This window comes from Pleurodeles waltl, chromosome 2_1 (genome assembly GCF_031143425.1).
Source record: "Pleurodeles waltl isolate 20211129_DDA chromosome 2_1, aPleWal1.hap1.20221129, whole genome shotgun sequence".
In the NCBI taxonomy this organism is placed as follows: Eukaryota; Metazoa; Chordata; class Amphibia; order Caudata; family Salamandridae; genus Pleurodeles; species Pleurodeles waltl.
Genome location: NC_090438.1, coordinates 582,678,372 through 582,694,115, shown reverse-complemented (window position 1 = coordinate 582,694,115; position 15,744 = coordinate 582,678,372). Strand labels below are relative to the sequence as shown.

The 15,744-nt window shown below is 43.9% G+C and overlaps 1 protein-coding gene across 4 annotated transcripts in view; it reads right to left on the bottom strand.

Annotated features, from left to right (window-relative positions):
* BBS9 (Bardet-Biedl syndrome 9) overlaps positions 1-15,744 on the bottom strand; it is a 1,749,160-nt gene that overhangs the window by 1,376,797 nt on the left and 356,619 nt on the right. For all 4 annotated transcript variants that reach the window (XM_069215484.1, XM_069215483.1, XM_069215485.1 and 1 more), the window contains exon 9: positions 11,216-11,345. In XM_069215484.1, coding sequence (XP_069071585.1) covers positions 11,216-11,345 — 130 coding nt within the window. The remainder of the gene's footprint in view (positions 1-11,215; positions 11,346-15,744) is intronic.

Here is a 15,744-nt window from a genome sequence, read left to right as displayed (position 1 = left end):
CAATCAATCAATCAGGAATTTGTAAAGTGCACTACTCACACCTGAGGGTCTCAAGGCTCTAAGGGGGGGCAGGTGTAGAAGGGAGCAACTAGGTCTTGAGAAGTTTTCTGAAGGTAAGGAGGTCTTTGGTCTGGCGCAGGTGGGTGGTAAGTGTGTTCCATGTTTTGGCGGCGACGTGTGAGAATGATGTACCACCAGTTGTAGTTCTGCGGTCACGTGGGATGGTTTCAAGGGCGAGGTCGGCGGAGCGGAGATGTTGGGTTGGGGTGTAGAAGGAGAGCTGTCTGTTGAGGTATTCTGGTCCGGTGTTGTGCAGTGCTTTGTGAGCATGGGTGAGGAGTTTGAATGGGATTCTCCTGTTGACTGGGAGCCAGTGCAGGTTTCTCAGGTGGTCTGTGATGTGGTAGTGGCGGGGGATATCCAGGATGAGGTGTGCAGAGATGTTATGGATACGTTGCAGCCTCTTCTGGAGTTTGGCCGTGGTTCCTGAGTAGAGGGCATTGCCGTAGTCCAGTTTGCTGCTTACGACGGCTTGGGTGACTGTTCTTTTGGTTTCAGTGGGTATACATTTGTAGATCTGTTGGAGCATGCGGAGGGTGTTGAAGCAGGAGGAGGAGATGGCGTTGACTTGCTGGGTCATCGATAATGAGTCCAAGATGAATCCTAGGTTGCGTGCGTGGTCGGTGGGAGTCGGAGCTTGAGATAGGTGACCCAGTCCAGGGCTCTGATGTGGTTTGCTGAATTGCTGAGGCATGAGCGTAGGGTGTGGTGGCAGACGGTTTTGTACGCGGCCGAGAGGTCCAGGAGGATGAGGGCTGTGGTTTCGCCGTTGTAGAGTATGGTTCTGATGTCGTCAGTGGCAGCGATGAGGGCAGTTTCGGTCCTGTGGTTGCTGCGGAATCCGGATTGGGAAGGGTTCAAGGTGCAGTGCTCCTCGAGGAAGCGGGTTAGTTGTCTGCTGACAGCCTTCTCTATGACTTTTGCCAGGAAGGGGAGCAGGGAGATAGGCCAGACGTTCTTGAGGTCCCTTGGGTCCGCCTTGGGTTTTTTGAGGAGGGCGTTGATCTCTGTGTGTTTCCAGCTCTTTGGGAAGGTGGCGGACTCGAAGGAGCTGTTGATGATCTTCAGTAGTTGGGGTGCGATGAAGGAGCTTGCTTTGAGGATGTGGTGAGGGCAGGGGTCAGATGGTGAGGCGGAGTGGATGGTGTTCATGATTTCGTTGGTGTCGTTGTTGTTGACAGGGGTCCAGGAGAGCAGGAGGTTGGTCAGAGGTGAATCTGTGGTGTTGGTGGTTGCCGGGGGGGGGGGGTCTGAGTGCTGAAGTTGCTGTGGATGTCTGCAATCTTGCTGTGGAAGTAGGAGGCTAGGGAGTCGCAGAGGTCTTGGGATGGCGGGATGTTGTTGGCGTTGGAGCTGGGATTGGAGAGTTCCTTCACGACGTTGAAGACCTCCTTTTGGCTGTGTGCGTTGTTGATTAGGTCTTTGAAGGCAGTTCTCTTGGCAGCTCGGATGAGTTGGTGGTGTCTGCGGATGGCGTTTTTGAAGGCTGTGTGGTTGTACAGAGTCTTATCTTGGTGGTAAACCAGAAGGCCTTTCTGTCGGTGCGTCTGTTGGAGGGATTCTTGATTGGGGCGAGAGTATTGGATGGGTCTAGAAGAACACCAAAGAACAAACTTCTCCCAGCGTCGGGCATAGATGGTTTTATTAGAGGGACCCATGGCTGCCAAAATGACATATACAACTTTGAAAAGGAGATCAAAGGTAGTCAACTGTCACGGCTCAATCTCCAAGTATGGATGTGTAAATCATGCAAACTCTGGTGCTGAACCTTACCCTACTGCGTAAATTCTCCTGAAGGGGTAGCTATATAGAAAGGAGAGATGCTCATGGCCAGAATTTCTAGGTACCACCCTTACCTGGTCCAATCCAGTGCCAATAGGATGACTTTGCCCAGCTGTTCCTGATCTTCTTCAGAACTTTGGGGAGCAGTGGTAGAAGTGGGAATGTGTACTAAACTCCAGAGCTCCAATCCAGGCAGAAGGAGTCTCCAAATGAGAACTGTCTTGGGAACTCCAACATGCAAAAATATGGACACTGCACAATCTCTGTGGTGGTGAAAAGATTGAGATAGGGTTCTCCCCACTGGTAGAAAACACACTGTGCCAACTTGGAGTGCAGGTGCTATTCATAACACACTAGGCAACACCTGCTGAGTTTGTCCGTTCTGGTGTTTAAAGATCCTCCCAGGTGTTGTATGACCAGGATGATGCTCTGGTGACACAGCCAGTTCCAGAAAATGACATCAATGTGCCCTGCTTGTTGCAGTATCACATGTAGTGTTGTCCATGAGAACCTGCACCTGTTCCCCCTTAAGATCAAGAGAAAGACTTTTAGTGCTAAATGAATCACCAGCAACTCCAACAGGCTGATACCAGAGTCCTCTGATCGCCACCTCTCCTAGATGACCTCTCCAACCCAGCAACGAGACATCAGGCACAACCATTAGCTCTGGGAGGGGTATGGAGAGGGGTCTACCACCGGTCCAGTTGCGGCCTAGCAGCAACTACAGCAGATCTTTTGCAGTCTCCCAGACACCTGGATGGAATCTGAAAGGATCCCTTGGAGCTGAGTCCACTGGGAATTCAGATCCTACTGCAGAGCCTGCATGTGCCCCATGTTGTGGTACACAAGTACAATGGAGGCGGCAGAGAAGCCTTAGAGCCGCTATCACTGAGACCCAAGTCAAGAGCTGAAACATCAGGGTAATAACCCTAAAATCCTGGACTTGTTGGGGTGGAGGGAAGACTCTGAACAGCACTGTGTCCAGTGTGGCACCAATGAAAGGGAGTGTCTGTGAAGGAGTCTGGTGTGACTTTTGGCAAGCTGATGGCAAAAAAGAGCGATTTCAACAAGTTGCTTGTCGTCTGGAGGTGGTTTATGACTGTTTGAGGAGTACACACTTTCAACAACCAGTCGTTGAGGTACTGGAAAACTGATATTCGCAACATCAGTGGAAGCGACAACCATCATCACTTTTGTGAACACACAAGGCACATTGGTAAGGAAAAAGGGGAACACACAAGGCACACTGGTAAGGAAAAAGGGGAGCACAGAGAATTTAAAGTGCTTGTGGCCTATGCAGAACAGGGATGGGGAAAAAAGCATCCTGCAGATCCAGCGCCAATATACAGCCTCCAGGATCTAGGGCAGACCAAACGTGGTCCAGAATGAGCATTCTGAACTTGTCTTTCCTGAAGAAGAAGTTGAGAGGGTGGGTGAAGTCCCTCTGTTGGGAAGCAAAAGTTCCCTATATGATGGTGAACGTGCACCACTGCCCTGAGTGCCCCAGCTGCAGCGATATCTAGATCCTTGTTACTGATTTTTCATCTGGGGTGAACACGGATCATGCATGTGAGAAATGGTATGGGCCTCTTTCTCAGACTGCTGTCTTGTTGGACCAGGAGGAGCTCACAAAGTGTTACCCTGGTAGTGGGAAAGGGCTACTGCCCTTATCCTAAGTGAAATAACACAAGGCGGATGGTGGCAGCATAGCATTTTTGTGATAGTGATCTATATGGTGAATAAGCCTTTTTAACTGTTTCACTGGTGTGAGGCCTACCTGCACACTGATAAATTAAGCTGCTGTGTAGGTAACTCACCCTTGGCCTACAACATGTTATTGTGTAGTGCTGTGCAGCATGCATGTTGTGTGTGAGCAATGTAATGTATGTGTGCCTTTGCGAGGCCTGTGGGTTGCATATTCCAAGGCCAGGGTCTTGAGAAAGGCATCTGGTGGAGGAGCTATTACCGGCATTCCTGAGAGCTGGGTGGGACACGTAATGCTCTCTTGTGCACTTCAAAAGGGTTCTTTGATTCTGAAAAGGTTATTGATCAGTGGAGCCTGGACACATCTCGAGAAGGTGATGGGACTGATAAAGGAATCATAAAGAATAGACGAGGGGACTTTGGTAACCTTTTCGTAGGCACTGATCAATGACACAGGTGTGATTTTCTAGTCATTCCCATTGTCTGCATTATGGGACTATTAAGTTTGGAGTTGCTCCTGCCCATGACAGACTGCTTCATGGACAAGGGGCAGGACAGAGAAGTAGACATTTCAAAGGGGGTAACCCCTACAAAGGAAACTTCAAAGACTAAGGCTCTAAATCACATTTGAGTCTGGAAATGGCTTATAAAAAAAGGGAGCTTGAGCCTCCCAAAATTGTTAAACTGGAGCTGGACATCAGTGTAGAGAAACTCAGCATGACATATGCCTGTTGTGATTGGGACTAAGGTCCACTAATCTCTCTGCTGGGTTAGTGATCACCAAGGAGAATTAAGACCATTTGCCCTTGAACCTAGAGCATCGGCATCTGCCTACTTGCTGAGATAAGAGGACCCTGTGATGAGGAGAGTGCCTGCAGAGAGAGAGATTCTGTAGGGATCCTGTCAAGTGTATCCCTGAAGCAGAGTGTGAGCTATGGGTTCAAACAAGGTTAAGGGCCATTAGCCTGGTGCATTGTTGTGACAATATTCAAGTCATCTTCCTTTGCAGTTTTGTAACCTGGGGGGTCTATCATCTTAGACAGGGAAGTGAGATGCAGGGCAGATAATGCTAGTGATGGTCATACAACAGACTATGTGTATTATTTGTGGTGTGCCCTATTTCACTTTGTGTTTGTGTATAAATAATTTTTTTCATAAAATATAAAACGAATTATCTGGCTGGACATTAATTTATTGTGGGTGCTGAGCATGTTTTTGACTTGTGACTCTGTGTACACCTTGCACCTACCTCCCCCACTGAGAAGCCTTGGACTGCTCGACTCATGCTACCATTTAGAGTCAAGTGCTGAAATGGTAGTACTTGGTCCAGTTACATAGTAGGTCAGGCCTATGACATCGGGAGTAAAACAACCATCATGGCTAAGCCCTGTAGCTACTGCTTGCCCTGTAGCCCTATGAAAGCAGTTCAGACATCCTTCATCCTTCTTCTGCATCAGAAAGTAATGAAAGTAACAACCAGACAAGACTTTTAATCCTAGTACCCTTTCTATGGCTCCCTTGTCCAAGAGAGCTTGAACCTCCTCTTGCAGAATGGACACATGGTCCTCAGGAAAGCATGATGTAGGAAGCACATTTGGAGGAGCGGAGAGGAAGGTGAAGACATAATCATTTTAGTCATGTTGAAGTACCCATGTGTCTGATATGATGCTTTGCCATCAACGGAGGTAGTGACTGATTCAACTGTTGAGGGCATTTTTTTTTTTAAAACACAATTTTATTGCTTTTCCCAAACAAGCATGCTGACATCTGACTAGCATAGATATGATACATCACAATACAAACTCCAAGGCATCAGAGGTTCCCTCAAACAGAAGAGCAAGAGGTCTCAACAAAAACAGACGTTGTTGCCCCTTACCGGTTCAGTGGTACGTCCACCAAACTACCAGGCGGTCCCACCCACTATTCTCTGTTGGGCCCCACTCAAATGCTGAGGGAAATCTAAAGTGATTTTGCAGCAGAGGGGGAGGGGAACTGGGTAGTTTGTTGTCACTATGGGCCTTGATGCTGGTGGCTGGATCCCTGATCTCTGCCTCAAAAGGACTGAAAGGTCTTTGGTGCTGAGGCAAAGTTTGTCAGGGTCTCTGCTGGAAGCCTCTTCTGTAGCATTAAAAGACGTGAAATTGTAGGGGGAACTGATGCATGGGTAGTGCTAGCCTGAGGCTTGAAGTGCTCCAGGGCTGAGTCTGCCTAGCCTTCAAAGAAACGGATGCCATCAAATAGCACTGTAGGATGGGTGCTGCATCCTGGCCATCCTGGATGATTTGTTATAGGTTGGCCAAAAGGATGACAGGGACGGCTGCCAAGATAATAGCCACCATATCACATAATGCATGCAAAAACACTCCATAGGAGGCAACTGGAATTTGTGGACCAGGGACAAGGATGGAGGGCGAGAATATGTTTAAGACCACTGGCCTCCTGTAGGTCCAGGAAAATATTCTTATCATAAAACTGAGAGTTGTCATCTGCATTATAGTCCTGTGGCTCTGGGTCACAAAATCTGCAGAGTAGGGTAATTGTATCCAAATCCGAATAAAATTGAGGTGGAGGTTGAGAGGGGCGTGACTTCAAACGAGGTTGTGGTGGGGGTTGAGAAGCATGAGTCTTCAAATTTAAAACAAAGTCACAGCAGATTTGCCTTCAAATCTGAAACGACTATTAGTTCCTCCTACACTGTCACTGGTGGTGTTGCCAGTAATGACTATCGAGAGCCAGGTGGTGGGACTCTGTGCTGTTAAGGGCATAGACACCGGAGTGAGGGCTGACAATGAAGCAAGGTCAAGAGTTAGGGATTTATTCATGTGCTCTAAACAGACTGTGGGTCTCAGAGAGATCCTATGGACTTCCCAATATTCACAGCATGCCCTACTTGAAGACCTGGATCTGCTATGGTGCTACTAATGGAACCAGAAACTTGGTTGGATCCAACCTAAAACTAGGATCAGTATGAGTCCAGAGACCGCAAGTATGAGGAACCTTGACATCCATGTATCTTCCCATGGTGAGAGCGTCAGGACGAAGGGGATGACTTTGAACGTGAAGATGACCATCCTGTGGACCAGCCTCCTGAACAAGAACAAGTCTGAGCCCTCAACTTTGACCAGGCCTTCCTAGACTTTAGGCGGTGCTCTGTGACGTAGCAACCCAACGTGACCTTCGGGTTTCCCTGAGCAAAGTCACTACATGACTGAGTCATGTGAAGAGGATCTATCACTGACATTGGTATGTGGCAATCCTTACAGGGCTTTAAACATGTGTTCCTTAGAGGCGACTAGTCCCTTGCACACTGCAAAAAGATTTTAAAAAACTTCTGAAAGTTTTGTCTGGCCTGATTGAAATTGAGCGAACAAGCTCCAGATTCGAATCAGAAGACATGGAAAGGAACTAACTGTGCATGGAGGTGGCAGCTATGTAGGGGCCTCAAAATCACTTACGGGTGGAATGATGTGATACTGAGCCGCACAATGCCACCTACTTACTTGCAAGGGAATTACTACAAAAAAAAATCTATGGATCCAGTCTGGTGACTGAGTATTTACAAGGTGAGAAATCTGCAGTTAAAAGTATCTATCAAAAACATTAACATGGTGAAGCTCAAATGGTGAATGAAATTTAGGTTTCTATCTGTGTCTGGCAAAACATTATCAATAGCACCAATGTTTCTAAGCCAACAGGGGCTTGTGAAGTTTATCATAACAAAAAATGTGAAGAACATATCACTGAACAAGAGCCACTGAATGATTCCTAAAACTTGGTTGAGGAAAGGCTAGATTACCAAACACCCTATGGGCTAGCAAAGATCACTATGGAAATCCCCATTCTCAAGATCATTTTAGACCTTCTATTTAAATGTCAAAGTGGATAAGAGGTACATAGAAGAGGATTTTAAAAATATATTACATGCTTCAATCAAAGCCACTTCTCATTTCCCATAAACACTAACTCATCCTATTTTCATAAAAAAGCAACTTAAAACATCGGCCACTTGAAAGATCAATATTCAATGATGCATCTCATCATCCTTTCTTTCCTTTTCCATTGTCAATGTCTTTTACAGACCCCAAAGGAAATGTCTGTTACTTGCCTCATCAAATACATCCCTTATAGCAAGGAAAAATGAAGAAACCATCACAAGAACCATTTTGCATTTTCAGGTTGAAACAGGGTTCTAACCAAATCCTATATTTTGTCACTGAAGCCCAAGACTTTATGGAAAGTATTTTAGTTTTAAATTGTGGGTTTCAACATTTTATCATTTCTGTTTTTGTTCTGTTTTATGTAACAATATATGTTTCTGTGCAACATCCAAGTTCGGAAACAGTGCTATCCCTGGAACCACCTAATTAATCGCTGTGGTGTGATTTATATCACCTTCTCAGCCCAGTTGAGGTATTTATTTAGTCACTTATGTCATTTCTATATGATACATGACAACTCATTGTTATAGGCTAGAGTGCCTTAATAACTATCTGTTCTACCATAGTAATACTTCTTGTGATTCACCAACAGCTTTTAAGCTGAATTCCTGCAAGAACGCTTTCGACCTGTGGTTAGCACGCTACATATTACTAAGCAACCGGGCCCATGTAAAGGGGTTACTAGGTCATGTAACTAAGGAACAGGTTATCAAGTACCTGTGCACATCAACACTTGGCAACAACCAAATGCAGGTACAAAAGCTACATCAGTATGTCTCTCCTAGTGCATGAAAGAATGAGAGAGAAGGACAAACTGCACCCCTGGGATTCATGCCCATCTCAAGGACATTCCTGCTGTTCATCCAGTGGCACAGTCCATGGGGTCAAACTAAGTTATACAGAGAAGATTTAAATAGCTGAGCAGGTGTGGGACCAAAGGTAGATTAGGATTCTGAAAAAAGTATATAATGTTTGGTATTTTTCTATTTAATATGATTTTATTTGCTGTGCAGCATGGCTAAAAAAGTATTTTTTTAAAAGCCTATGATGCAGCTGCCCGTGTTATTTTGCAGGCCCACGCGCAATGCATTAGTGCGCCTACAAAATGATGCTGTTTTTAAAAAATACTGATCAACATTTGGTTGGAAAACAAACAAAACACAAAAATTGTTTTTTGAAAGGGGTGAGGGAAGCAACACAACAGAGCCGGAAGCAGCATTGCCAGAAGCAACATGAGGGGCACATGTGGAGAAGAAGCAACACAAAGGACCGCTGGTGAAGGAGGAGAAAAGCAAACACATGAGCTAGAGAGACATGGAGTGCCGTGGAAAAAAAGCAAAACAGCGAAAAAGAGAAACGTGGATCAGTGTAGAGGAGCACATGGGTGAGAAAACAACACAGTGTGGGACAAGCACATGAGGGTGAGAATGTCACAGAGGTGGCAGGAAGAAGTGCATGCGCTACAGACAGCAACCGAGTTGAGAAGAGAAGCATTCTAGGGAGACAGCTGGGAAATTAGGTATTCTTATGGAGGGCTCAAGACAAAAGAAACAAGCATTTGCAATGCAATAGGTCTCGCATTTGCTTGAGTTAGAGCTATTGGACATTGCAAATTCATAACTGGACTTTTCTTGCCACATAAATTGGTCAACCCTACCTCATAATTTCATTTTTTACTGCCATATAATTCCAGTGGTCTTGCATATAACTAAAGCACTTCCATTTACCTTCTTCCTCTATCTGCAGCAAAAAATGAAAATGCTGCCATTTAGCATCTTAATTGAAATCTGTCATGCTACCTCCAATAGAATTGCTGGATGACTAACACAATTCCCCCCAAAAAAGACACAAGACAGCCACGGAGGAGTAACGGGAGAAATAAACTAGAAGGGACGCCCAAAATATCAAGTGTTCAAATAGTTATAGTGTAATAAGGATGTTAAGTTGGGCTGAGCTATGGTCATAATTATAATTAAGAGAGATTATTAAAACATATACAATTATCATATAAACCTTTATCAGAAATAAAAGTTTGGCATTAGGCTGTAACGCTCAAAACAGCCCCTAGAGGGCACCATACGAAAAATATAATTTGTAAGAAACATGGTCATGTAACCATCTTGTTAGCCCCAACAGGGGATAACCCCATGAAACAATACAAGAGAAAGTAATGCAGTGTAACCATATATTTAGCCAATAGAGTGCATTTTAGGGTTAGCAGGATATTACAAACACAGACTTTAAATCAAAACTTCTTTCAGCTGTAAAACAAGCGTTGTAGCCATGAGAAAGCTTAAAAGACACTGAATGGTGTGAGTTATTATTTTGGGGTCCCCACTAACCTAGTGTGGGGACCCCGAGATGATGTAGTCAGAAAGAGCGTTTTGAAGGTGGCCCCACTGTCCTAGGACCGCCACAGGCTGAGTTCTGAGCAAAAATGTTCCTACAAGCATTATGGGACACGTTTCCGTGCCACACATTTTAATATGTTGATATGACTGTAATGCTTTGAACAACCCCTAGAGAACACCACAATGAAAATAGCATTTTTAAGAAACATGTTCATGTAACTGTATAGTTAGCCCCTAGACAGCATAACCACACAAAAAAACAACAGAAAGTAATGCAGTGCAACCATGTATTTAGCCCCTAAAAAGCATAGTACATTACACATATTCAGCGCAAACAGGTCTATAGCAATGAAATCACAAAGAAGGCAATTAAAACACAACTTCCTCTCAACTGTAAAACAAAAGTTTGAGACATAAGAAAGCAGCATGAAGGGGAGAGACAAAATAAATACTTCTCCCACACTGAAGTAAATGGGCAATTGTGCAATAATCCATGTAAGAGGGGCAGTCTGTAAGGTGTGACAAAAAACAGCCTCAAGGCAGGACAAAGGTAAAGCAATTACCAATGACACTAAGTGATTTAAGAAAGGCAAGCCCATGAATGAGTTAAAGTGACGGGCTGAGGTGGGCGTGGCTAAAAGCCCACAATACTTACAACAGGTCAAAGCGCTTGCTCGCTGGACCTAAAAAGTAGTTTCTTAAAAGTGAGTAGTTTAAGAACACAAGTAAATTGCCAATGCTTCAGTGGAGGGACAGACAGAAGATAAACAAGGCACACTATTGAATAAGAAGTAGGTAAATGAGAGTGACAGTGAAGCAAACCAATGGTAACCAATGGGCGGACTCAAGCCCCTGTAATTTCTTGGTAAACTCACAACAGGTTTTTTGCAATCAGACAGTGTGCGTTGTCTGTTAGGCTCAACCTATCCATACTGAATTAGTACACTGTGTTAAAACATTCTCAGTCTGGGTGCAACTCAGCTCGGAATTCCAGTAGACTTGTGGTGACTACAGACATTAGATTTATGCACACTTAGCCCATACATAGGGCCTTTTTCAGTCTGATCCATTCGTTTTTACTAAACAGCAGCATTTACAAGCAATTAGACACATTGTGAAAGAAGTATGTATATTTGCGTGCAAGCTGGATGCTTTTAACAGATTATTTCACACGAGCTGCTCAAAGATACACAAGTTAGACATTCATTTTGTGTGAAATTCAGTAATCACCAATTCATGTGTCAGCATTTTCCAATGGCGTATGCTGCAAAGTAACAAAGCCAACCGGAATCAATACCTGTTGCCTTAAATCACCTCTGCTTATTAATACTGTAGTATCACCTAACAAAATATACAATAAACAATATTAAAACAGCTTACTGGAAACTGCCAACTTTGACTGCAACTGGGATGTGCGGGAGCTGAGCTGCCCACTTCAGGGTCACATCCTGGTAAACTAGCAGCCTGTTATTGTGGTTTCCCAACAGAGTGTTCACGGTTCCTTCAGACACTGTGGGATACATACAACATAAATAGCAATATTAAAAAAGTACTACAGGAAAAACGACCTTATTTCTATGAGTTGCATAATTAAGAATGTACATTTATTTTACGAGGATACAATGCTAAGGAAAATACATGCGTTGGGATGCAATAAGTAAATAAGTAACTGGCTGGTGACTTAAATTCTCACCACACTAAATCGGCCTCTGTATACGTCTATTAAAAAGCAAAAAGCTAAAACGTCAAGTCTGTCTCCACTATGGTTTGCTCTGTAACGTCACTAGTAGCCTACAGCGCATGCGAATTTTCATTAACATTTATTCAACAGATACTTTTGTATGTACTTTCAATGACGGTCTCGTGACAATCGCATTATCTGTTGGAGATGATACTCTCACTCTGTAGATCAGATCTGCTGTCCGAGATGGGCAGAATGCCCTGAGCGCTAGGTGGACTGCTCTGAACCAACAGATGATGACGTGATTTGAAGTCTCTTTTGGAGTCAACAAGCCTGGAACAGACAAACGCTCGTAGTGAGCACTTCATCCCAGTAATAGGGCATCCGTTGCAACAATCATCGCTGAAAGGGAAGTGCTTGCGGTAAATTGTTACTTTGTACCACCAGGCTAAAGACTCTCTTCCGGTTTGAGACAACTTGAATGTGTCGCCCTAGTTCTTTTCTGCTGAGCCCACTGATCCCGCAAACACGGTGTCAGCGACCTCATATTTCGTTTTTTTCATTTAGCGCAATCCCTATGTCTGATGCCGTTGAACCCAGCAGCGATGAAATGTGACGGGCTGTCGGAAACGGAGAACTCTTGAAAAGTTGACACTTCTTCCAGACGGATGATATTCAGTCCTCCGAAGGAAGCGCTCTTCCTTGCTTTGAGTCTAGAGTCACTCCGAAGTAATTCAGGGACTGCTTCAGAGTTAGTGTTGGCTTCTGGTCAGATTATTTGGTTTATCAATGAAGGATTAAGATTGTGATTTAGAAATATTCCTTTAGCCTAATTGAGTTGCCGACTCATCATGGTATGGTTATACGTAGATCGTCTGGTGCCGTATGAGAACTGCTCCTACTGCCATATATTTACAGAAGGAACAGCTTTAGCCCAAAATGAAGGACAGCATATGAGAGGTGCATCTTTTCCCACCAGAAAAATAAAACGCCTATGCTTCTTTATAATTGGGATTTGGATACATGCACCCTAAAGATCGATAGCACACATCCAGGCTTATGTCCACAAATGAGCAAAAAATGTAATGTCAGGCTAACATTTCTCTTGTCTGACTCATTAACTAATCATAGGTGTCGGATAGGTCTTAAGTCATTCTTTGAGCCTCTCATTCTGAACAGGAAGTATTTTGACTATACACTCTTCTCCCTTTGGAGATAGGGGACCAAGTATATTATTTTCTTTTTCAGCAACAGCTATCTCTTTGCCCATGTTGGCTAGGTGGTGTAGATCCAGCTGTCTTTCTCTTGGCAACTCTTTGGAAAAATGTTGATACGTTCCCCATAGCTCCTCATAGTATCTTCACAAGAGGGACATGGTATTGGCAGCTTTAAGGGCAATGGCAGCAGTACCACAGATTTATTTTCCTGCAAACGTCCAGTATCTTGCTTTCCCTGTAAAGGGAGCAGATGTTTCTGGAAAAGCCCAAAAAAAGCTTGAGCACATTTTCTAGTAATAAAAGTCATTGAATAATGATGCAAAAAAGTATGTTGTGGCTGAAGAAGCTGTGGAACTTGGGTAGCTAGGTTCCACTGTCATGAGCCAGAAAAAAAGAATAGGCCCTGAGAGGCAACTGCGAGTACAGTGCACTGTGGGATTCAAAACAACAAGGCTTCTTGAAGATGGAGGCAGCCTTTGTTCCTCCTATGTTAATGTAATGCCTATCAGACTTCCTTTAACACTCATTCAGCAAACGCTTTGGCAGCAGTTTCAGAGTAAGATGTTGTAATGTACCTGTGTTATGCTAACGTTTATAACAGTGTACATACCACCTGCCATTACTCCAGTTTAGTAACACTTTTATCCTGTCTAGAGAGTGCATTTCCACACTGATCTTAGTTTTTAGCCCACAAGAGTCTACAACAAAATCCATGGGTGTTCCTTGTTGTGAGACATTGTATTGTCTGAGGAGCTGGTTGGGAGACCCCTGGGTGTGCACAAGGAATCTCGTGTGTGGTGCTTTTAAGTTTGGGACATAGGTTTTGGTTTGCAGGGGGTCATCTGAAATGGTCATGTTATTTCTTTGTCTGATGGAGTGCTTCATTCTTACAGAAGTATGTGCTTGTATTGGGGATGATGAGAGGTCATACATGCCAACAGACGTGATTTAGTCAGGAGACTCCAGATTAATTGAGCCCCGAATGGCTTTGTGTTAGGTGTCTCCTGCCTAAAATCTCCTCCTCTTCAATGTAAGTCAACGGGGAAAATCAATTACTGCAATTTGTTTTTTTAAATCTCCCCATTACCAGGTGCAAAAGTTTGGCACGTAAGAGAAGTGTACCTGGTGACGTAGTTTGGCTTCAAGTTGCTGGCCACTGCCCTTTGGTTATGTTAAGTTGTGGCTATGGTTTACCATGAGAGAGAGTGTGGTAGGATGCATTGTCCATTGTTGTGTAATACTGTGGTTGTGTTTTTTTATTTGTTTCATTTTTGTAACATTTCTGTCAAAGTTTTATTCGGATGGTGTGAGAAGAAAGGCCGGGGTTGGACTGGGACAGAAAACAGGCCGGGCACCAAATTAAGTGCCACTCCTTTGCAAATTTGATAGCTAAAAAAAGAGGCCCACATTTGGAAACCGAGGCATTTCTGAACTCCTGAAGACATGCTGTATATGTGTTTTGTAAAGACTGCATGTATTTCTTCTTGCTGCAGGCAATGTTTGCATGTATTTCTTCTTGCTGTAGGCAATGTTTGTGGTAATACCAGAGAAACAAACCAGCGCACCAGACCCTAAAACAGGCCCACAAACAGCCAATGAAACAACTCACCTTCTCTTTCGCTTAGGTGCAATGAATGGTTGTCTAGTGTAGAAATAATAGAGACGGACTGCACTAATGGATGTTGTGGTGTGTTTTTTGTGGTTCATATTTTTGAACTGTACTGTAGATGTTGTGGTGATTTGTTTGTGGTTTATGTTGATGGAAAGCATCAACAAACCCATCTACATGGTTTTGGTGCTGAATTGGATGCACACAAAAAATTGATGGTCTCTCTAGTGTTGGCTGACTTAGATAGGATGTTTTTCTTTTGTGACTGATGATAATTTTTTTGTATTTGCAGCACTGATTGTTGGGCTGTCAGTAATGTGTTGTTAATGTGGATGGATTTTTATTGTGTTAAGGAGAGTAGGTCATCACCATTTTGCGAATTGTGCAGTGTTCTGTACTGTGTTCGTAGTATGATTTTGTTGCATTACATATGCAGTGGGTTATACTCAATGGACCGTGGGTCTTAGTGGGAATATGACTGGTGAAGTGTGCCCCTTTGTCACTTGCAGGATTGGGTTTAATGACTATAAGTAATAACGAGTAACTGTAACGGGTAATTTACAAGTATCAGTGACTTATGATGGATACAAACTACCTGTGGATTCCTCGCCTTATGAATTCATCCTTGCGCCAGCATCCGACGGATGGGTGAGTTAGGAGACCTGCATTCCTCCTTCGGTGTGACTTCTCCTGTCATGAGCAGCTACCTGAGAGAATGGCTTGGCTATATCCCCAGGGTTTAGTTGTGTTCTGGTGCCAGTTCAGATTATGTAAAAATGGTGCAAGAGGTGGAATATTCGGAATGTGCTTGCTGGTGATGGGGGATGACTCGTGGCTTCTGTGTGGATGGGTGGTAGGTATAGCTGAACAGTGTGGCTGATTAAGTGTGTTCTGGGATAAGGAATTTTCCTTTTGATTAATGCTATTGGAGGGCATCTGTATGGCCCTTGGTGCTGTGCAGGCCATAACCTTCTGTAGGTTTGTGACTTAATAATTAGTGTTTCTTAATGTAATGCCATCTCAGAAGGATGTGAATAAAAAGCCTGTAATCAAGGTTCAAAAGTCACGTTGTTTCACTTTGTGTACTGGCATTCCTAATGGATACCAATAGAGCCATAGTCTTAATATTAGCTTTTTCTCATACTACAATTTCAAATGTACGTCTGCCATTGCTAGGCGCTTTAACAAACATATGCTACTATTACCCAATTGGCTGGATAGAAGGTTGTGTCTGGATTGATGGGATTGCTACTCCTGCCTTTCATAACACTGCAGATGTCAGCAGTGAGCATTTACTCACCGCATCATCTTGCCGTCTTCCTCTATTCCTGTGTTCTCAGTGAATCAAGCCACTGTGTAGCGCAGGATATTTCATGCTAAGAGAGCAAAACTGCCAAAATAT